The sequence below is a fragment of the Haliotis asinina genome, chromosome 6 (genome assembly GCF_037392515.1).
Source record: "Haliotis asinina isolate JCU_RB_2024 chromosome 6, JCU_Hal_asi_v2, whole genome shotgun sequence".
Lineage (NCBI taxonomy): Eukaryota > Metazoa > Mollusca > Gastropoda > Lepetellida > Haliotidae > Haliotis > Haliotis asinina.
In genome coordinates, this window is record NC_090285.1 from 45,261,904 (window position 1) to 45,286,227 (window position 24,324).

General features: G+C 39.5%; 1 protein-coding gene across 1 annotated transcript in view; it reads left to right on the forward strand.

Annotated features, from left to right (window-relative positions):
- The first annotated feature begins 4,838 nt into the window (after positions 1 to 4,838).
- Positions 4,839 to 24,324, forward strand: part of LOC137286166 (mediator of RNA polymerase II transcription subunit 14-like) — a 34,859-nt gene continuing 15,373 nt past the window's right edge. Inside the window, exons 1-26 of the mRNA XM_067817846.1 lie at positions 4,839 to 4,937; positions 7,270 to 7,422; positions 8,099 to 8,125; positions 8,545 to 8,650; positions 8,901 to 8,995; positions 9,187 to 9,265; positions 12,375 to 12,504; positions 12,925 to 12,965; positions 13,180 to 13,267; positions 13,430 to 13,458; positions 13,981 to 14,059; positions 14,806 to 14,849; positions 15,196 to 15,284; positions 16,161 to 16,192; positions 16,373 to 16,485; positions 16,660 to 16,728; positions 17,729 to 17,768; positions 17,894 to 18,019; positions 18,959 to 19,040; positions 19,497 to 19,656; positions 20,661 to 20,856; positions 21,453 to 21,499; positions 21,710 to 21,844; positions 21,966 to 22,042; positions 23,394 to 23,502; positions 23,985 to 24,033. Coding sequence (XP_067673947.1) covers positions 7,298 to 7,422; positions 8,099 to 8,125; positions 8,545 to 8,650; positions 8,901 to 8,995; positions 9,187 to 9,265; positions 12,375 to 12,504; positions 12,925 to 12,965; positions 13,180 to 13,267; positions 13,430 to 13,458; positions 13,981 to 14,059; positions 14,806 to 14,849; positions 15,196 to 15,284; positions 16,161 to 16,192; positions 16,373 to 16,485; positions 16,660 to 16,728; positions 17,729 to 17,768; positions 17,894 to 18,019; positions 18,959 to 19,040; positions 19,497 to 19,656; positions 20,661 to 20,856; positions 21,453 to 21,499; positions 21,710 to 21,844; positions 21,966 to 22,042; positions 23,394 to 23,502; positions 23,985 to 24,033 — 2,167 coding nt within the window. The 5' untranslated portion in view covers positions 4,839 to 4,937; positions 7,270 to 7,297. The remainder of the gene's footprint in view (positions 4,938 to 7,269; positions 7,423 to 8,098; positions 8,126 to 8,544; positions 8,651 to 8,900; positions 8,996 to 9,186; positions 9,266 to 12,374; positions 12,505 to 12,924; positions 12,966 to 13,179; positions 13,268 to 13,429; positions 13,459 to 13,980; positions 14,060 to 14,805; positions 14,850 to 15,195; positions 15,285 to 16,160; positions 16,193 to 16,372; positions 16,486 to 16,659; positions 16,729 to 17,728; positions 17,769 to 17,893; positions 18,020 to 18,958; positions 19,041 to 19,496; positions 19,657 to 20,660; positions 20,857 to 21,452; positions 21,500 to 21,709; positions 21,845 to 21,965; positions 22,043 to 23,393; positions 23,503 to 23,984; positions 24,034 to 24,324) is intronic.

A 24,324-nucleotide genomic window follows, 5' to 3' on the forward strand; every position in this document is an offset into this window, starting at 1 on the left:
CTTATTTTATAGGCCTGTGCAGCGTGATTTGGTAGGGCATCATAACATAAAAAAATATGCAAATACATTATCTTCATGAAAAGCATGAAATAAAAGCTAAAAACAGAAAGTTGGGTGATGGATCGTCCGTTTCTGTCATTGTGAAAAGATTTTCTGAAACGGGGTTTTCGGGCTATGCCTGTGGTACATGTGTATGGTACAGAAGGCTGCATAAAAAAAATGTTTCCCGGGCACATTTTTTTCAAACGTGACGAGGGCGGTCGAACTGTATTTTTAATGTTTCACAAAAAAGTGACGAGGGAGATACACATTTTTTTCTCTCACAAATAGATCTTGGGAGGTTTAGCACGTGTTAATGAGTTGTAGATTCAGTCACTTTCGTTCTTACAGACACTCATTCGTATAGTGGACAAACGGATGATTGGGACGAGGCCAAGTCAACATTTTTCTTTAAATGGCAATTTAAAATTGTTAAGCGCACAAACAAAAGTGACATGCCGATGCCCGAGAAGCATTTCACTTTTTTAATTAGCCTAAAACGTGAATGAATGTTGTCTCAAGTATAGATAAAGACAAACTTTTACGTGTGAACAACTTCTTTATTCACGTGATATACCATGATACAAGAATCTCTATGGGACGTCGTACTACCTGAATAAAAAAGTTGTTCATCCATTAAAGTTTGTCCTTATCTCCATCTTCTAAAAATGTCACTCAAAGAAGTCTCAAACATACTCACGTTTCACTGTAAACTAGATACATACCAGTACATAACTAGAAGAGTGAGTAGGTGAGCAGGTGAGCCTGTGGGCGAGCTAGCAGGCTGACGGGCGAGCGAGTGAGTGAGTGAGTGAGTGAGTGAGTGAGTGAGTATTTCATTTATGTCGCTGCGTTATGTGAAAGGAACAAAGAGAAGTACTCAGGTCTCAGTTGTTAATGTGCTGACAAACTTTTAGAAACATAGTTGGAACCAACCGGGATTCGAACCCATGACTACAGGATCCTGGCTATGCCAAGGGACGCAACACTGCATGAATATTTGCTGCACTTCAGAAGACTGGGCCACCTAATCTGGGAGTACATTCCTACAGCCCCAGCCCCGAGCCCCAGCCTCAGTCTAAGTAAATTTATCCTCAGTACTTTTCGTTACACTCCACTACTGGTCCCCAGCCTCATCTCTTAAATAATGCTTCCCCTGCAGAAGAAGCGGTTGAAAAAAGAACGTACACGTATACAGTATCGCAGCTGTCTACGAACTTATGTCTACCAAAGAACTTAAGAGTATATGTAGAGGTGCGAATATTACAGAACTATCTTTTTAAAATGCCCCCATTTCCCTTTATATTTTCATGCCAGGATATTGTCTGTTAAACTGCTGTTCTTACCTGAATGGTCTAATTATGAGGATTGGTTTGGATAAGCAACACAATTGTAAGCTATGTTTTCAAAGACTACAGGATCCTGGCTATGCCAAGGGACGCAACACTGCATGAATATTTGCTGCACTTCAGAAGACTGGGCCACCTAATCTGGGAGTACATTCCTACAGCCCCAGCCCCGAGCCCCAGCCTCAGTCTAAGTAAATTTATCCTCAGTACTTTTCGTTACACTCCACTACTGGTCCCCAGCCTCATCTCTTAAATAATGCTTCCCCTGCAGAAGAAGCGGTTGAAAAAAGAACGTACACGTATACAGTATCGCAGCTGTCTACGAACTTATGTCTACCAAAGAACTTAAGAGTATATGTAGAGGTGCGAATATTACAGAACTATCTTTTTAAAATGCCCCCATTTCCCTTTATATTTTCATGCCAGGATATTGTCTGTTAAACTGCTGTTCTTACCTGAATGGTCTAATTATGAGGATTGGTTTGGATAAGCAACACAATTGTAAGCTATGTTTTCAAAGAATGCATGATAATTTCCGATAGAAGTCCATAGTCGTAACACCCTTTTGGTACCTGGTGCTTGTTGTGCATAGTCTTAACACCCTTTTGGTGCCGCATGCTTGTTATGCAAGAAGAGTAAATGCAATCATCCTATACTCTTACGTCCGTCCTGCTCAACATCGTTCACGTTGACAAGCCACACATGTATTGTGGTGGAACTGGAAATATATTAACTATTTACAACCTTCGTGAAACATTAACAGCAAATGTCGACTAAAACTAACCTTAAGAACCAACTCACATGTGTTTGACTTTAACCATTAACCTAGTTTACACCAGGTGATCTTTCTGAGTATTTTGATAATGTACACTGTTTAATGTTTGTGGTACGATTATGTGGTAGGTGATTGTTGCATAATTAAACATATTTAACAACTTAACAGCGAAAGGAAGGCGCGCCGCAAATGTTTGAACATGGACCTGGTAGCAAATAAGATACATCATTCACAAATCACATAGTCACATATAGATGCTGGTAAAATACGCTAAAGTGAGCTATTAAAAAGTGAACAGAGTTATAGGGTAAAATGCGAAATGTCAAAATAATCTATACATTTCCTCCTGTATGAGGGTTGATTTGGTGTCTCTATGTTGTAACGAAGTCTTCCATAATTTTCTGTGTTTCTGTTGATGCAACGTGTTTCTTGTCATACATATACTGAAAATCTATGAAATGACTCGTTCCGATTCAATCAAACTTCTTGTGGATTCTAGAATATGGTTCTTTTCCGACGGGATGCCCAGTGATTGTTCCAGATAAAAACTCGATGAGCTATACGTAAAGGATCCATGTTACGTTGTGTCGTTTACACCCCTGCGGCGCTTGCGATGAATCGTTCTTCGTCACTTATATTTTCATGTAGTCTAATGTGGGTGAAGTTCACAAGTTTACTTTGACATGCTAAGTTTGTATTTTTACTGACTAAAGATTAACGTCGACTTTTACATATTTGATGAGTGTTTAAGCTCTTTTTAGCTCTTTCCTAAACATCACATCTATTTTGATCAGGAAAATAAATTTCACTTGACTGGACATGAAGACGTATTATGGCAGCCCAGACAAACTTAAATCAACCGTTGATGCTCACTAGCGTTAAGGACAGTCAAACTTAAATCAACCGTTGATGATCACTAGCGTTAAGGACAGTCAAACTTAAATCAACCGTTGATGCTCACTAGCGTTAAGAACAGTCAAACTGTAAGCATTCTATGCGTTCCTTTCACGTGAAGCTTAGTGAGTGAGTTTAGTGTTACGCCGCTTGTAGCAACATTCCAGCTATATGGCGGCGATCTGTAAATAAACGAGTCTGGACCAGAAATGGATTTAACATAAGTAAGGTGACAGAGCCTATCACACATCACCGCAGGGAGATAGTCAACATTTGGGGTGGGGGGTTAACTCTCATGAAATAACGAGCAGATTCACAACATGCATGAAGCGACATTTTGTTTAGGTTACAGCGAAACGTCAGCATTAACCTTTCGGTGTCTTTGTCCGGTTTTCAGTGATTGCGCTGTAAGTGAATATAGTACGATGTGTCTTTCCTCATCACTTCTATCTTAATGGTCATAAGCATACTTTGAGGCGGTAAAAATCGCTATTGTGCTGTGTACTATTTACCAACTCTTACATATTTTACGAGCGTTTAAGTTACTTTTCAACACATTCACTCGACTTGACCTGGCTCTTTCAGGTTTATGTGTATTTTTGCAAGCAAGACATAATTCGAGCAATCGCTATAGCTGAGTGAGTGAGTGAGTTTAGTTTTACGCCGCACTCAGCAATATTCCAGCTATATGGCGGAGATCTGTAAATAATCGAATCCAGTGATCAACAACATGAGCATCGATCTGTGTAACTGGGAACCGATGACATGTGTCAACCAAGTCAGCGAGCCTGACCACCCGATCCCATTAGTCGCCTCTTACGACAAGCATAGTTGCTGTTTATGGCAAGCATGGGTTGCTGAAGGCCTATTCTACCTTCACTAACTCAGTTAACTAAGCGCAAATTACAATTATTGTTCTATGTGTTCCTTTCACGTGACGCATATTGGGTGAGTTTAGTTTTACGCCGTTTTCTTAGCAATACTCCAGGAATTTCACGGCGGGGGCGGCAGAAACGGGCTTCAAACATTATCCCCATACGGGGAATCTAACCCGATACATTTGGTGTGACGAGCAAATGCTTTAACCACTGAGCTATTCCATCACTACTGAAACAGACGACATCCTAAATTAGCATGCAGTTTGCTGTACTGGAACCCATGTAGTTACCATGCAACAGACTGACCTTCAGGAAGTACGTTTGTGTTATGTACAGATTTAGAGCCCGGTTGAGCAAATTTCCATGAAGATGAATATACGTTTTAATTTGAATGGAATACATATCACACAGATGTTGATGCCAGCTCATAGAAAAGAGTATGCAAGCAAAATAGTTATAAGAGGTTCATGTCGGATTCTTTTCTATTGTTCTTTGTTGTAGACTAACAACTAGTGTCTGAAATGAACACATTTTACGGAAAAAAGTGTTAATTGTACAACAAGTATAAACATAATGAAAAGGAGCCATGAGACTTTATTCGCCTTCAGGGCTTGCCACATTTTCTAACTTGCGTTGGCTTTCTTGGACATTTGTTTCAGGGTTTGTATTATTATTGTACTATTATTGTTATTGTTGCCCAAAATGTTTCATATCTGGTATTGGAATACCAGGATGGTACGTCAAAAATTGATGAAATCATAATATTTCAAAATGCCAGTTGTGTGTATAAAATTGTTGGGTTTTAAAAAATTCTTCCTTGTCCAATGGTTTTCGTGGAACTGGATATTTTTAGATATCTTTCGCGGTGAGCGGTATGTGTTAAGTAGAGAGTTGTCTCCCTTTAAAGATAAACTAAAATGTCGGCTTTATGTTGAGTTTACTTGAATGTCGCCGACAAAGCACCCCGTATTTGGCTCACAGGTGATCCCCAGGCAAGCGTAGGTAAGTCATGTTTGTGACATATGAAGAAACACTTAAAAATACGTTTTATTGTGTTCTGTCAGTACCACAAATCACGTAAATAGATTCATAGTGTTACGATTAGATGTTTTCAAATGCACAAGACAATCTTAAAGTTAGATTGGCATGATTCAGATCTTTGTGTTGTATTTTTACAATCTATAATATGAACATTGTATAATTGGCAATCAACAAGCTTAAAGTGTCTGATGAACGGCCATGACGTATTGTTTTAGACAATTCCAAAATACGATAATTGTTTTTTGTGATAGCAGTTAGTTCCATATTTTTGGTTCATTCGTCATGGGAAAGCCCCGACACTTTGCGTGTACAATATAGAAGAAATCCTAAATATTTTGTCTTATATTACAACAAGCTTCATTTTCTCCTGCACTCTATCTTGCCCAAACTTTGGGCCTAAGATGTGACAAGATTGGATAGTCAAATGGATACTCAGGATAAGCCATGCAGACTTAAACATCTCTTGGTGTAGCAGCATTAATTCAATGTTTCTTCAGAGTTAGGTGTGCCTGAGTTCATTGAAATAGATCATATGCCATTACCATGCTGACCTTGATGCAGGTGGTGACTCCCAGCTTGTAATATCTTGTTAGCTGAACAGTGAGATTGATATTGTTTTAACAGTGTAAATTTGTTCTGGATGTACATGTTTTGACTGGAAAAACCTTAGAGACAACTGTAACTTTGACACATAAGAAGGCCAACAGGAATTCCTTTCCTTGAAAAAAGAGTTCTTTATGTTATCTCTTGAAATAATAAAGAGATGCTAAATGATCCATGAATATAAACAAACCTGGTTGCTTCTTCTTTGTTTGAATTGTATGGAATTATCATCAGTGTTAAAGAGTATTTGAAAAGTCTTGAAATAGATACACTGTCAAATGCTTCTGTGAAAGCAGAAAATTCTACCCTTCTGCGAAATATGTGAAGTCTGTTTTTCGTGTGCAGTGTTTGTGTTAACACAGAAACATGAGTTTTTCATGCAAGAATATAATAAAACCACGCAAAAATATGGATGTGTTTTGGGCACATAGATTCTTATACCCTTAAGTACGTTAAAACTGTATCATACAGACAAATAATAAATTTTAACATGATTCAGGATTGTACTGAAGATTTCACATACAATACATTTGGACATATTTATAATTTTATTTCTACATGCACTCGTAAAAAACCTGCCACAATCACTGATGTGTTTTTTTAATTAAGAAAGGGATGCTATAAAATCTGGGAATATATAAAAACCCAAACTGCTTACAAGACAACCTAAAAGGTACAAACAACAAGTGAAGAAGATGAAACAGTGGATACAAAACTGCAAGGATACGAGATAATCTGTTGCCTGCCACTTCAGACTTTTTCTCATTAGTTTGTAATGTTTAGTGCATCATATTGAAAGTAGCATTAAGTTTTGTATGGGAGAAGCAGTACACAATGAAACGTTTCACCCTAATTAATTAAGTCGCCTTGAAACCAACTCGATTGGGTGATTAAAGCGTCTTGTAAATTCCACAAGCATGGTGGTTAGTTGACAGTCATGAGTAATTAGGTTTTTGATCTTGGATTTCATCATTTGTAGTGTTGGGAATTGGTTGAAATCTAACAGTTGATGATGGCTACATTACCAAAGGACAAGCATAAAAAATATTGATTAGCTTTATTTTTCAGATTTTCTTATCCATGTTGCTGTTGCAGATACCTAGTAACATGATGCACCTTGCTACTTTAAAGTGACCTCTAATATATCATGAACATAAACGTCCTGGAATCTTCATGAAATATTAAGTCATAACTTCTCAGTTACTGCAGTGAGTTTTCTAAGAAATAAACATGTCTTCAGGCCTTGACAGTGTTGAGGATGTGTTCCATCATCAAGTGTTTAAAAAAATAGAACAGTACTTTATTTCAGTTTGATTATGTGAAAATGTGATCGATTGGTTTGTCCTTTGAGACCAATCCTCGATTATTTCAGTTAATTGGAACACCACTAATCATTGGCTCTGAAGATATTACCATAGATGAACCTTGTATTCTGCAAGTTGTAAAGTTGATTATTTATATCTGTCTAACATTAGTAAGACCACTCGATCTATCTTTTGTCTGACAAAATATACAAAATCATCCTATGATGATGTATACTGGGACTTTTTATTGTGCGGCACGTGAAAACATCGGGGAAGCAGAAACAGCCCCTTTCAGGCAGTCACTTGTACACGAAACAGGGAACTCTCTCGCGTACACTTTCATCCTCTACTGATTAATCTGACAGTCATTGTGTACTTTGTTTCAGTTGTGTCCAGAAGGTGACGTGGAAGAGCATGCCCCAGACAGAGATGGCAGTTGCTCAAGGGAACCCTGGTGGGGCAGGAACCATCTCACTAGCAACACTCATAGACTACAGTCTGCAGAGGACACACCATGAACTCAGTATCTTGTCAGAGTTGTAAGTTTCTCACTTTCATTTCTGAAATAATACACCTGTGGGGAGTTTGGTTAAAACCTGGTCCCCACCTACCTGTTGTTGTGAGAAACAACTAACTGGATAAGAGTTCAGGGTTATAGACTTCTTTGATTACATCTTACAGTGTCGTACTTACATGGATTGATTGATGTTCATGCTATCATCTGTGTGATACAGATTAGACTATTTGCAGACCATTGTCCAATAGGTGGAATGTGTCTGACTGCAGCTTTGCACAATAAACACAAATATTTATGTATTAATAATAAACTGACAGAATGAATGAAGAAATGAATTAACATAACCTGAATCTGAGATATGTATCTCAGTGAGTGAGTATTGTTTTATGCAACTTTTTACCATACTGTAGCAAAATCAAAACTGGAAAGAAAGTAAATGGGCATCTCACATTTATGCCCATGTAGGGAAACAAACTAGGTCTTTCTTGCTTTAACCACTTGGTTGTTTATTGGTTAAGTATGGTACCATACCATCATAACTCCTGATATCAAGTATTAGTACACAGACAGGCAGTTATGTATTAGACATATTAAAGGATAAAGTCATTCATATCTTTGTTCATCCTGACTGTTTTAAAGCGCTACTGAAGTTAATATCATTTGATAATATGAATTACCTGATGTTTGCTTTCCTTCAGGTTGCCACGAAAGACTGATATGGACAGGTAAGTTTCTTTAATCATGCAAAGTGAATTGAAAGTGAACTGTAAATTTGACACTTCATGACTTGTAAATATTTTTATCCAGTGTCAGAATTTTGAAGTTATGTCAATTGCTTCAGAAGTTGTTGAAATGCTGTGCTGGTTTGAATTAATAAGTCATTGTGTTATTTCATCATAAACCAGAGAGAAAAAAACATTACCTGTTGTAGTTACAATACCCATGAAGATCCAGGTTAGAGTTGGTCTTCAGCAACCCATGCTTGACAGGCTTGCTGTCTTGGTTGACACGTCATCATATCCCAATTGTGTAGATCAATGCTTGTGTTGTCAATAACTGGTTTGTCTGGTCCAGACGTGAGTATTTACAGAACTTCGCAATATAGATAAAATAGATCAAACACTTTGCTCATTTGTTGTTTCAGGAAAATTGAGATATTCCAGTTTGCCAATCGTACCCGCCAGTTGTTTGTGAGACTTCTGGCTCTGGTGAAATGGGCGACTTCAGCCAGCAAAGTGGACAAATGCACAGTAAGTAGTGTTCCATGTAGAATGAAATGATACTCATGTTTCTCTAACAGTAACCTGACTACAACTGGCCAACCTTCTCCTGCTATGGATCATTGCTCATAGTATAAGCCACTGGATTGTCTGTTCTCAGTGCCATTTAGCTTGACAGTTACTGAGTGTGATGTTAGAAAACAAACATACTGACACGCACAAAGACACACAATGACTTATACACACTCAGACTCTGAAATATATCTCTTCTACCAAACAGGATATCTGCAACTTTCTGGAGCAACAGTCTTTCTTCTTTGTGGACACGGCTGACCAGCTGGCGAAAGTAGCCAGGGAGACACTCGTCACTGCCCGGTCAGTACACTCAACACAGGGAACAACTGCATGCGTTAATAAATCAGCTCAGCTTAACTCTCACCTAATTGACTTTCAGGTGTTCATGATTTCCATGTCTGGGCCACAGTTGTGTAATTCCTTACATCCATGGTGTTAGTATATTGCTCAACATGTTGACTGTCCTCTAATATTCTCTCTTTTTACTGCAGACTTCCCAGTTTCTCTCTGCCTTGTGCCATCGATGTCCTCACTACAGGAACATACCCACGTCTCCCAACCTGCATCAGGGTAAGACTGGCTTGTACATGGCGTTTTATTAAACTATTCATGTGTGAAACATACCACGTTAGTGAAGGTGACTTGTACAAAGAAAGACATTTGCTTTACTACCAAGAGTAACTGAATTCATCATATTGTTTCCTCCTGCGAGTATTCAACTTGGTGTTGTTTCTCCTTGAGAACAGGACTGTCTGCAGTAGAGCTAACAAACCCAGAATTGCCACTAACAAAATGGTGATATGGGAGTCTACTTATGTGTGGGGCATGTTGTTGCTTGGCATCTGGTTAAGGCTGTGTCCCATGATTTACAATGTTATCAACTCAGTGATGTACAGTGAAACCTGTTTAAACTGGCATCCAGTGGGACCAAAATAAAATGCCAGTTTAGACAGGGTGCTGGATTAGACCATGATGATCAGTTTTCAACAGTGTTTATAAAGCATAGCCACAGTTATCCTGCAAGCGTTTGATTCTTCATGCAGTCACTACTTCCTGATTATCTAGCATGCCAAGAGGATTAATTAGTGTATTGGATTATGGGACCTTGTTTGCATTGCTCATACCCATGTCAGTTTAGACAGTGTTAATTACTGTTAAAATTGACAGGAAAGTCGTGTAGGAATACAGAAGAGACAGGTGACGTATTAGACAAAGTTATATATATATAGGATATTTATGTAGTGCACATATTCATGCACTAGTGCATGCTCAAGGTGCTGGTATTTTTCCCTCAGTCACTGGATGTCAATCTCAGCAGCACATCGTGCTTCAATCTGAACTCCCTGAGGAGTATACAACTCCTGCTGCCACTTGGCGCACCGAGTTTACTGAGACTCTCTCATCCTAACGAAGTACCCATTCACAGATGGGTGTACTGGGACACATAGTCACAGTACTTTGTCTACGTTCACTGCACATTGCTCTACCCGCAACTAGGTGTTTGGATGTATTCATGTGGCCACCATCTGGTCATATACCAACATATTTGTGGGTTTTTTTAAGTGCACAGGGTTGTGTACTGTACACTAGGGGTTGTGACAACACTGAAAGTGTCTCCACACAAAGTTGACTCCAAGGTTTTTACACCCGACACCTCCACCTCGCTGGATCACTAACCTGGCGCCTTAGCCAGCTTGCCCACCATGCCCCATTCATCATGCCCCATTCACCATGCGCCATTATAATGATCATAATATCATTGTGGGACCTGAATTTTAGATTAGACCTGTGCGGATGTTGGCAGGTTTCACTGTAAATAGTAATGCATGTCAACACCTTTCCAGGAGGTCTCGTTACATTTGAGATTTACCAGGGCCCACTTGCACAAAACGATCTTAGAGCTACAATTGTTGTAAATCCTTAAGATCGCGATCTTAGGCTTCTGCTACAATCGCCATCCACTTGCACAAAGCAATTGTAGGCTAAGATCATTGTAAGTTACAATCAAAACTTACAATTGGTCGGAAGCAATTGTAAGGAGCTAAGATCATTGTAGTCAATAGCAAAATGGCGTCCACGTTGGTGTCAATTTCACGCAAATAATTAGCTTTACGTTTGGGGACTGCTTTCACATTACATAAAACTGTATGATTCGCCTCGACACTTCAGCGACACGGAGAATGCAACATCGATTTAACGTCAGAAATATCGTTATTAGCGGTAGTGAACAACAGAAATATCGAGTCGATATCATAGAGTACAATTCTCACCCGATTCAGTGTTGGAAAAAGTATGAACACCACGCCCTTTTGATAAACAAGGAAAGGATAGTAACGAAAGGTGTCTGCATGCGATTAGCAGTGGCCATGACCTTTTCAATAACTCAAGGGCAGCTAATCTTAGTTTTTACGCAAGATGGGAGTGGTTTCCCTTTGTATATTATGCCGTTGCCGTAAAATCCTCAATGCCTAAATACAATGCATGTTTTGTTGTGACAGAACAGATCTCCACGTGTTTCTTTTCGGTTAATGATTTTGTCTTAGTTTATCATTGAAATAATCTACAGTTGGATAACGTGCAGAATTATGTTTTTTCTAGTTGTGAAAATTGAATCTGACGAGAGACAAGAGTTGTAAACTATGCATTTTAAATAAGTATTCTTCAAACAGGAAAAATACACATGCTGGGGTATGTGAAATTTGCATAAAACGTTTTTTTAACAAAACGAAAAAATAATTACCAACAAAATATCATAAAGTAATTAATATACTGTGGATGAGCATTCAACAACACATACAACACACACGAAATAAGTTACGTTATCATGTTTCCCTGTTATGAATTTTTCACAACACTCCAACAGTCACGTCACACTTTCATATCTTTACAAATCTAATGCTTGTGGGATATATTTGGGATTTTACTCCAAATAACACCTACAAGATGCTGAACATAGTTTGACAGCCACTGACAAATCATGGTACATTTAGGCGTTATGTCATAAGTAAATTTTATTTATGTGCTATCTTTTAATTTCATGATTATTATGTCAATAACTCAAGACCCAATGTGTTAACGTATTTGTTTGCATTTCATTACTTGCATAAAACATGATATTTCTGTGGTTGCAGAAAAAAAATGCAGTTCATAAAAAATTAGAATGTAGAAAAGTTAGAGAATAACCCCTGAGGTACGAGTGATTATACATGTTACCTTCCACGTTATCGCTTCTTTCTTCAACGTTATCATTTCCTTCAAAGATTTGTGGGTTGGGGTTTTAGGGGGGTTTTGTTTTGTTTTCATGAAAAATCTGCAAGGTGCGAGTAAGGAAGGGGTGTCATTTGCGTGCAGTAACCAGTTCCACGTTTTATTTGCGCTGCATGCTATGCGCACTTGAAGACAACTGTAGACAGGAGTCGAGTTTAAGAAATTTGTACCTCCAACGTTGAAGAGTTCGATCCTAGTTAAGATTGTGATCTTAAATTCATGCTGTCTTAAGATCGTGTTTGTGCAAGTGGATTATAGCAATTGTATGGTGATTGTAAAGTTGATTGTAGGGGCCTAAGATTGATTGTAACTAAGATTGCTCTGTGCAAGCGGGCCCAGGCTTGTTGAGAGTTAAGATCATTCCAGTCAGTGTACAGCTCCCAAATATGTAGCTGTGTTTCCATACCTGCAGGACAAGATCGTGCCACCAGATCCCATCACACCTCAGGAAAAGAAGCAGACGCTGGATCGTCTGAACCAGGTCATCCAGTACCGTCTGGTGTCGAGTGAGCTGCCACCACAGATGAGGAGACTCAAGATAGGTCAGCACTGCTCCATGGAATGTCTCAGCTTACACTCAAGGAATCATGTTGGAGAGACACTTTTTTGATAGTAAAAGTGAAACAGTTACAGAGGACTAGTTACTGCCACTTCTTCCAGGACTTGTGATCAAAATAAATCCCCTTCCCCACCTTCTCCACCTCCCAAATCTCAGTATTTTGGATGAAGCATGCATAATGCTCCACTGTGAGCTACCTGGATGTACCTCATGGTGTCCAGTGTCAAAATATTGAATAAATAACAGTTTCAAAATAATACAAAATGTTTGGTTTAATATGGTTTGATCATCACAAGGCTGGAGTATAGTCAGACATATCAACTTCTCAAAACAATTTTAAGTTTCACATTTTAAGATGGAATGTTGTGTACTCAGTTCAACCAATGCTTGTTCCTGGTTTCAGAAAATGGGAGGGTGAAATTCCTTGTGGAGCATGAGTTTGAGGTGAGTGTTTGTGTTTCAGTCCGTTTAGTACCAAACTGAAGTCAATGTTTGAATAACTGAACAATCCTGTTAATTCTGGGTGAAATGCAGACTTTTCTCAGTGCTCATTAGTGAGAAGAAGAGAAATATGAATGTTGTTTTAATTGTAGTATTTACAACTCTTGCTGTTTAGTAAACACATTGAGAGAGATAATGCTAAATGGCTGATTGACAGGTGACGTTGACCTTGATGGGTGACAGCCCAACAATACCATGGCGATTGCTTGATATTGACATTCTAGTAGAAGACCATGAAACAGGAGGTAAGGGTGTTTTTGTTCTTGACAACAGTATGTTATAATTTATATGGACATTGTGGTCCTCAATGCTTTTGATATTGTTGATATTAAAATAGTGTTGGCATATTTGAACAGTAGATCGTGTGTGGTAACTGATAGTACCTCAAGACGATGCCTCTGTTTCAGATGGGAAGTCTCTGGTTCACTCACTGCAGGTAAGTGCTTCTTTGGGAATTGTTTATTTAAACTAGTTTTGTTCCCACTTCTGTCAGCAGATTTATAGTTACATAATGCAGACCAGTAACATCCAGGGCCTTGCTCTAAACAGCTATCATATCACAAAGTCTGATAGAGTCTATGTTAATGTATGCGGGATAAGATTGTGGTGCAAACAGACCAAAAGCAAGTCAGTGGACTATTAATTGATTGATTCAATACATTTCCTATAACACTCCAGTCAGCAAATTCACACCCGAGATGTAAAGTGAAGGGCCTCATTTTACAAAGTGATTGCATTGCTGTGACTGTTGTGTGATTTATCTCAGAATATGTGTGGTAATGTGAATTAAGGATTATTAATGCTTATAATATTTCAGAAACTGAAATGGGGTTGCTATGTAAAAATATGTTTCTTGAATAATATTTGTGGATAAGGTAAAATAGTTCTGTGGTATTGTTTACCCCTAAGCAATGTATTAGCATTGTAATTTCTTTTGACGTTGGATTTTTTGTATCAGATCCACTACATCCATCAGCTGGCACAGAACCGTCTCCTTGACAACGACAAACCACTACATGACCTCTACAAGGTGCTGCGTATCCTTCTGGTGTAATGCGAGAACAGATTGTGGATGAATGTCCAGGAGCAATTTGTTGGCATCATTATTGTCAGAGGCATAAGGTCTCTATCAGGTTTAGGGTGGTGGCTGATACGTTGGGCTGGGATGATGTCATGATGTCAAGATTGTAGCTTACTGAGTTGAAGGAGTCTTCTATCTATGGTTTGAGGTCAGTATCCATTTTAGATTTGATGGATAAGGTGGTGCTGGATCGAAGGGAATGGTGTCTGCCTGGTATGGTTGATGGTGGTGTAGTCAGTTATATTGCTTCAATACAGAGGGAGGTCTCCTCAATTGCCTGTGGTTTATGGGATATTCATATATATATTGCTTCAGTGCAGGATATTTTTATCAAAGGCTTTTACAGTGGAATCTGTCTAAAGAAATAATCCACTTTAGAGTATGTGCTGGATTGTAGAGCTGATGATAAATATACACTCCATAGACGGGACTGAGATTTTATGCCAATGTTGGCAACTTGCTGGATTGGACAGATGCCGGTTTGGGTAGTTTCCACTGTAGTGTTATCCTGGTCTAGATATTTTCCTAAGATCTTAAGTTATTTCAATTTTAACAGTGATATTTTCAGTACAGATATTCATGGCTGCTGCAGATGTTGTCTAGATGCATGTATCATGAGTAGTGTTAGAGAATATTTTCACTATGGACACATCTACATGGAGGTGTTGTATACATTGCTAATCTTCCTTAACCAAACTTCAGATTCCTTTTGCCAGTCACTGCAGCTGGAAGTGCTTCATTCCCAGGTGAGTGTGTAATTATGGTGTGAGCATATGTAAAGGGAGATAATTGATATGTTTTGAAGGGATTTCTCCCCTCAGATATTTTTTCCTTGGCCTCCGCCATTGCAGCACACAAATCATTTGTTTCAATCCTTGGTCTAAGTGCAATTAACTTTTTCATTGCAGTCATATATATATGTGTCGATACTTAGTTTCATGATTGACAAAATATAACCTCTGAACCTGCTCCTAAGTCACTTTGTAACATTACATCAATGTGAAACATGCATGTTTGTTGTGTGATTGGAAAAATAGCACATTAAGGTTTTAGTCAGGTAACAAAATGGTTCATGCCAAATGTTTTCTGCAGACCCAGCGGCTGATCCGAAATCGACTTGGTGACAGTGTTCGAGTGGAGGAATACACACTTAGCAAGAGCTTGCAGATCTCATACTGGAGGTGAGTGTTCATGTAGTGGGAGTATGCTTTGGAAAGTACTTCAGGTGGTTTTATGTTCTTAGTGCTCCTGCTTTATGTTACCATGGTTACAATGAACCAACCATGCATCAAAGTCAGAGTACCTCCCTGGTGGAGTGGATAGAGTATCCACCTAGAATGAGGAAGTCCAGTAGTTGAATTCCCTGCTTTGTTGTACCTACAAGATGGAATGTGTATTTACCCTGCCTGATATTTGGCTTTATGGAGATAACAAGGCCAACTTGGAATCATTGTACTGTGTCTAAGTAGGGCATCCATCATGTCGATGTTTCTTTCTGTGGCTTTTTATCTCAATTAGCTGTCATTAAAAACAGTTTAAGGCTGGACCAGTACATGCAACACATAGAATCATGCATGTGTAGTGGACTTAAATTTTCTGAGTCCCATGCTGGGATTCGAACCATGGAACTCTTCATGTGCAGTCGGACACTAAAGAGATTAACCCTGTGGTAAGTGTGTCATCTGTGGGATGACTCCACACCCTGCTACACAGTCACATGTCAACTGAACTAGCATCCCAAGCTGCATAGGAGCGTACTTTGGCTTTCTTTGATCAAATTGATATGAACGTGCTCAGGCCATGCTGGTCTCTAGTGTATCAGCCATAAAATGTACAATACCATGCTAGGATTGGAAACAACAGAGCTTCTAATTTGAAGTCGCATGCCTTGTCCTTATGACCAAAAAAGTTTACCCTGTCAGCAAGCTGTCAAGGTAAGGATGTCTAGTGTAGGATGACTCAATGCCGTGCTACACATGACATGAGATAATCTTGAAAGTGACACGTGGCTCTAGGTTCATGTCTGTGAATGTTTCACCACAATGTTTCTGTTACAGGGATCAACTCAAGAAGGATAAGGACGGGACAGGTATGTCAGCAGATTTTCAGTCTTGTTTTCATTATTCACCTTCCATATCTCTTCTTGTAATACTTACAATTAAATCATGAAGATAGTAACTTACACATTCATGAAGGCTCCTGTAAATATTTAAGTATTGTTGCCCCTATGCTATCGTATACTATATGAGTGATGGTGTATTCTCTACAGTGTTTAAGCTGAGTGTCCATGTGTGTGATGACGATGATGGAAAGCCGCTGCAGATCAGTCACAGTCCGCCCATGTCGCCAGACGACAGCAACAAAGTCGGACTGGCAATCAAGGTGACTGCCATTTCTTTTTATTTGTATGCATTAAGCAATAATTACTTGACCACTCACAAGGTGCTATGCCCAGAAAAGCAGTGATGATTTGCTTCACTTCAGAACTGACGGGGGCGGGGTTAGTTCTCTACTGAAAATTTACTTGAGGTGTTTTGACTTACTTGACTGTTTCAGAGTGACCAGCTGTCGATTGAGAAACTGCTTATGCAGACAATAGAAGTGAGGACTCACATCAAACTGAAGGTAGGGTCAAATTTAGGGGTGTTCAATATAGTCGGTTCAGACATGAAATCGATACGTATTGCCATACATTGATGAAAACCGGTATTTAGACATGCATTTGGAAGAGTTTGTAACTCGCCGAAATCTTTGAATATTTCCATTTTTCGTACTGGAAATCAGATTAATTTCGGTTTGACATTGTGTTCTTAACTTTAGTTTCTGTGTTTTGCAATTATTTGGATCTGAATGTTTTAAATATTTACTCATTTATGATCAGTGATCTCTGACATATCCCGACCAGGTCAAGTTGCTGCCTAAAATCTCAGGGCTTTTTTCGGAGTGGAGTTTACTAGCTTGTTTCATCTGTGCCAAATATTATAGTTTTTGTCATAATGAAAAGTTTTTATTATGCTTAATCAAGCATAATGATTTTGTTGTGGTTTTGCTTTTTATATCAAGCATTAACTCGATAATAAGTAGGCGTGGTATTTTTGGTTAAGAAAATTCTTGCCTCAATTGCAATGTATATATCACAATATATACTTTCTCATCACAATATATCGCAATATGAAACTTCTCTGCAATACCCACCACTAGTCATATTGGTGTTGCTGGTGCTGACGTTTTGATGTACAATGGATGCAAACCATCATGAACACCATTACGTTTCATTTTAATATTGACATCTTCATTGACAAAACTACATAAATGGCATGAAGAACCTGAATTGATCTGTAGTGAATGTATCTGTTACTACTAAAATATCTGTCCATTCTGTCTTATCCTTGACATCATAGCTGAGTGTGCAGGGTTATGTCCGTTTGTTGTCAGGATCAGTTGTTTGTGTGTTCCAATTCCAGATTCAACATTGTAGCAAGCTTATAGCAATCATTGGCCATGCAATAAATACTGGACATTTTACATGCATTGTTAATCATTGATACATGGACAGCATCCATTTTTGTCCTTAATCCTGCTTGAATGATTTTTCTCAAATCCATCTTTTCCAATTGTTTTGCAGGAATTTGCCAAAGAAATGCAGAGATATGTAGATGAAAAATGTGAGTTGTTTATTTCCTTTATATTTGTAAGACCTGTTGACTTTGATTGAATGGAAGACATATTTATCTATCACAACGTTGCTGTGGTGTGTTAGTTGTTAGTAATGTTTCTGACCTGTCTGCAGGTGAAGTCCGAGACATGCCTGTAGCCCTTCATGTTCCACTGTTAACTCCATCAATGTCCTCCGAGATTCTCCGTATCTCCATTGACATCCAGCGAGGGTCCTACCTCACATCAGTACCTTGTCTTAGTAAGTGAACCTTGAATGTATACAGGTAAATGATCCAGTAATGATCCAGTCATGATCCAGTTCCCTTCTAGGACTTACAGCTGGTTGTAAGAACTGGAGATATAATTGGTTTTCACAAGCCTTTCTGTTGACTGTATGATGTACTTTGACAGTTGCGATTGTTGATTCTGTTCTGAATCAGTCTTCGAACTAGGTTGTATCCAGACTGCATTGTGGCTGTAATACTCCTGTAGTACTGCTGAAATAAAATATTCGCCGGTTTCCTTCAAGGGAACCGTGGGTTAGAATTCAGCAGCAGCCCATGATTGTCAGTAGAGGCAACTTCATTGGTCACTCACTAACTTTATTCACAGTATGCTGTCATGCTTGTATGGTGTGAGACTTGCCATTTTATGTTATTTAAGGTTTTGTCCTCTCCATACTCAGATTACGTCTGGACCAATGTCGTTTAGCTACATGGGCAGTGGGGTAACCTAGTGGTTAAAGTGTTCACTCGGCATGGAAACGACATGGGTTTGATTCCCCATATGGGTACAGTGTGTGTTCCCCACTTTGATATTGCAGGAATACTACTAAAAACCGTGTAAAACTAAACTCACCCACTCATTCACTCAATTTGGTGGAATATTCAAGCATCAAGCACATGTGAGTGACATGACCCAACTTTTACTTACTATGTGTATAGCATTAGCGAACTCCTAGTCAACTAGTCAACAATACAGTTGTATGAGTCTAGTGATAAACTAAACCTTGCATAACTCTCACTTACTTCACAAGGCTAAACCTCCAAAGATTCCAAATCCTTGAACATTACTGTGCAAGTGGAACCAATACTATATACATGTCACCATCACCTGAATCCATTGCTGTCGCAGCTGCCCTGCACTGTTGTCCTAAAGTATCAAATCCACAAACTAATCTGAGGCATTTTGTCTTCAGCTGACCATTCTGTAGTAAAGGAAATCGAGGACTGCCTCAATGCTGACCGTCGTGGACTGGAAAAGTATTTCACCAAACTCAGGTAGTGTAATCTGTTGTATGATAAGTACAAGGGCTCCAGCACAGTACATTTGATACTTTCCGACTCACAGCAACTAAATGAACTATTGTGACTTGTCTAACCACATATCTACTGCCAGTATTACTGGAGTGCAGCTGTCAAGGATAAAATTGTATTTTGCAGAGATAGGATCCATAGCCAACGAGTCTGTCACTGAGTGCCTATTATATGTCTATAGAAGGGCATGTATTTTGCTCAGCAATGGAATTAAAAGTGCAATGAATGCCCACTTACTACAATATATAACTATATTAGAGAAAACTGACGACCTTCATCCAGTTGTTACAAACTAGCAGTAGTAGAAGCTTGAAACTTTTTATGTGAGATTAAGAAACAGCTTTTCCAGACCATTATGCAGTGTAAATGATAAAGCACTACTAGCCAACAAATGGTAACTGTTGTACTTCCTTTACCCAGAATGCAGTTGTGCCTCCAGAGGTGTGAGAAGTCTGTGCAGCTTTTGCCTGCTCAGACATTCAGTTCTCTGCCAATTGTCAACATACACGGCCACCCAGTGGAGAGACTGGGCAGGTACAAGCTGTTCATCAAAGTACCCAAACAGTCCAACTTCTTTGTCGTGAGTATTTTGGAACAACCGGGTCACAATCTGTTGGTTTCTTCTACGTGATAGCTCAGTGTAACAGGAGTGATAAGGCAAAACATGTCACAGCTTCTGATGTAATGCTTCTGGAATACATCTGGACAGGTAGATACTTCTTGTAATGCATGCATCAAAGATAGATATCTGTCTATATCCATCCATCCTACTACACATTCATCCATCATCTGTCCATCTACCACACTATCATCCATCCATCCATCCATCCTACTAAACATTCATCCATCATCCACCCACCCTTCTACCCACCCATCATCCATCTAACCATCCCATCTATCATCCATTGTACTAGCCATCCATCAAACCCCCCTTCCATCCATCTGTTCATTTGAGTATGTTTGCGTACTATTGATGGCCTGTAAGATACTACTTACTGGACATTAATCCATCATCTGTCCATCTACCAAGCTGTCATCCATCCATCCTACTGGACATCCATCCAGCATCTGTCCAACTACCACACTATCATCCATCCATCCATCCTACTAGACATTCATCCATCACCCATCCACCCACCCATCCATCATCCATCCAATCATCCATCCATCCTACTAGCGATCCATCCACCCACCCATCATCCATCAATCCCTCCTTCCATCCATCTGTTCATTTGAGTATGTTTACGTATTATTGAAGGCCTGTAGGATTGTGTGAATTGGTGGTGTTTGCAGTTTTGATATTAAGCTTGAGTCTTGAGAATACAGCACTTTCTGATGATGACATCTCTCAAGCAAATATATTGCTTTTCAAGTTATTATTATGGCTGCCATGATAATAGCTGATGAGGAGTGGAGTACTTTATTTTTGCATGCTGTACATCATGATTGATGATCATATTCATCAACATGGAAGAATAAGGGATGACATCGCTATTTCTGATACAAATGTACTTTTGTAAAACATGATGCAGTGTGTAAAATTGAGTGTGTAATGTTGAATATATGTATCACACCATTGTGAAGGTTGTTGAACTTGTGGAGAAGAAGCCGCGGTCAGTGGAGTACAAGAACTACGTTCTGGAGACGACGCCATGCACGGCGGACGGCACCGAGGATGATCTGGCGGAAGATGTCGGCGTGAAGCTGTATCTGAATGCTGGGAAGTTCATAGAGGTTGACAACTATTCCACAACACATGGGCCTTTCACTAAGATATTTGGTGAGTCAAAATGATGTGTGATCTCTCATGTACAGGATTGATGAAACCATGCTGAATGTTCTTAATACTGTGGATGTGGAAGCCTCATCTTGTTCTTTAATATTCTATGTTCATCATTGGTATGAAATTGAATTTGAAAGGAAATATGAGGATGAATGTGATGAGTGATGTTGATTGTATAGATAAAGAAATCGACTGGGCATTGGTTTCATCTTTGAGTGTGTGCCCAGAAGGTTGATGGATTGATCCTCAGCCACATGGAACGGTTCTGTGAAAGATTATACTTCTTGTTACAAGTAAGATCAGTAAAGGGTTCAAAGAAGAACTGCTTAGTTTGGATGGGTATCCAGGTGGTTAGCACTACCGAACCAGCTACATTCCAGAACCAGCACAAGAGTGTATGCCTGACTGTGCATTAGTGCAATAATCTTGAAGGCAATGTGAACCTATTTTCAATAAAGATAGAAACAAACGTGGTGTAATGGTATGGCAATGCAGTAAGGTTATGCTATTTTCTTAGTAGTCAGCGGTCATGTCATTCTGTTGCATTTACTTGAGATTTTACAACTTATATCATTCCAATGTTGTTATGACAGAGGACTACCCAACAACACAGCTTGACAGTTTGACCAGAAAGAGAAAGGTAATTTATGTTCTGTCCATCATTGTCTCATCTGTACATTAAAATGGTACATACAAGTGCATTTTATAAGTTCACTACTATGACTGGAAGATATCTGTAACATAGTGGTGTGTAAACTGATATGTGATTCTGGCAAAGTCACAAAAAAGTACATGAAGAAAAAAAGAAATGAAAACCTTACCTGAGAATATCTTTGTTGTCCTGTCCCAGCTGTTTTTGGGAGGAGCAGATCTCGATGAGCCAGACACAAAGAAAGTAAAGGGGTCACCATACTTTGTTCCTGAGTTGGCGTACCTGCTGGTGTCCTGTGAGGAGAGGATTCCATTTGTCTACCTGGGAGATGAGGTAGGACAGTCTACAGAATTAAAGATTCTTCATAAGAATAGCTATATATGAGTAGTTTGAAGGCTGTGACAAATACTTTAGATAGTATTGAATATGTTTTAATTCAAGTATTTTTGTTTAGCTCAACAGACAAGATGTCCCACATCAAGGCATCCAGGTGGATGAAGAAGGAATATGTCTGGTTCTCGGTATTCTTGAGTGAGTCTCCAACAATCCTTGCTTATGGTGTTACTTACTATTATAAAAGTACAGTCAAGTCTCGATAATCCGACTTCGTCCGTTGCACATCAAATTGTCGGATGAACGAGAAAGTCAGACAAAATAAAAGAGACAAAGTTACATTTATTCAATTTGTTACCAACAAAAGTGTTGGAGTAATGAGATTGTCAGATAAATGGAGGTCGGATTAATGAGACCCGACTGTATGTTAGGCCACAACATTGTAGTTATAAGATATTCATCCAAGTGTTTAAAATTTTGCTTTGGAGAAGTTGTATGTTATCAATTTGATTTTGTTATAAGAATGTGGTGTCAGATCAGCCATCTATTAGTGTGATTTGCATGAAATGTTATTGTTGTAAGTATTTATAGATGCTATATTTCTTTATGCAATGAAGCATAGTGAAAGACGGGCATGCATGATGCAGTTTTGATATTGTGAGAGACATGTGGCAGTGGGAGGGGAGTGAAGGGGAGAATGACATTTCACATGTTCACATGAAGAATTCTCTTTCGCCTCACTGTCTACTCTAAAGCTTCCCTTGTGTTTGGCATCAATGGTGTCACAAATCAAGACACCCATGAAAATCGGGGTTAGAATTGGTCTTAAGTAACCCATGCTTGTCGTAAGAGGTGACTACCAGGACTTGGGTCAGACTTGCTAACCTGGTTGACACATGTCATCGTATCCCAGCTGTAAAGATCAATGCTTGTGCTGTTGATCTCTTGATTGTCTCGTCCAGATTGGATTATTTTCCCACCTCTGCGACATAATCAGATCGTTGCTGAGTGTAGCATTAAACAACAAACCAGCCAACTAATCACAAATCTAGACACCCTCCTCCCACTTTGGTTGGGACTCATGTCTTATTGTTGGCTGCTATGGATGTTAATGTAGTGTATGCTGTGATAGCTACAGACAGAGCTGTGTGCAGCCCCATTATTGACGTAACTGGGGTTATGGGGTAGCCTTGTGGTTAAAGCATGCGCCTGTCACTTGGGTCAGATTTCCCACATGGATACAGTGTGTGAGGCCCATTTCTGGTGTTCAACGCCTCGATATTGCTGGAATATTGCTTAAAGCAGCATAGAACCAAACTCATTCACTCAAAGGTACATCCATGTATCAAGTATATTAGAGTGCCTCAGGATTACAAAAACTCTTGTCATAATCAGTTATATACAGTCTGTCAGGTAAGTCTTATTGAGGAATGAACACCATACAAATTACAGGACCTCCATTTTTGCATGATTTTTTACATTGTTGACTTTAATCTTCATATGCACAAATACATAAAACATTGGTGAATTGATAACCATGGTGTTACAGCTTCCCTGAGTGTGGAGGATGCAGCAAGGAGATCAGTGATGCCCTCAAGAAACAGCTGCTGTCCTGCAAGTTCCGCATCCTCTCCAAGCCACTGCACTGGGTAGTGGAGGTATGTATACACTGTCTGAGGGCTTCCTGTATCTGTTACCCCTCCTGCTTGTGGGTACTCTGGGCTGGAATTGGTCTCATGCAATCTGAGGACTTCCTATGCCTGCCCTGCCCTGCCCTGCCCTGCCCTGCCCTGCCCTGCCCTGCCCTGCCCTGCCCTGCCCTGCCCTGCCCTGCCCTGCCCTGCCCTGCCCTGCCCTGCCCTGCCCGGCACCCCCTCTGTATTCTGGGTTACACCAGGTTCCCTAGAGTGTCGCTTGCATTATCAATCATGGCATCGTTTGGTCTGGATGTGACAGGCTGTTGTCACAGCTGAACTGTGGCTGAGTACTCCATTATACATCCAAGTTCAGACATTATTGAAGCTTAAACTTGCATGGCTGAAGTCTTCCCGTAAAGTTGATTCAGTGTTTTTATCACTACTGTCTGGTAATCATTTGCTGTTCCTGACTGTTACGTCAAGATGTTTTTCTTTGTTTCTAGTTTCTGTTCACCAAGTCTCCACTTGATACGTCAAGCTACAAGGAATCAGGTTAGTGCTAGGACCCAGGTATACTTGGGATTTCTCACTGTTGAGTAGGAGGGATGGTGGGTTAGCCCTATGGTGAAAGTGCCCAACTCATCATACTGAAGACCGGGGTTCGATTCCCAACATGGGTACAATCTGAAGCCCATCGATGGTATCCCCCACAGTGATATTGCTAGAACATTGCTAAAAGCACATATAAAACCATACTCTCTCTTTCTCTCCCAGCTGAATTCTTATGTTGCACTGAACATATATAAAATTTGTATATACAAATTGTATCTCAGAGAGACTACA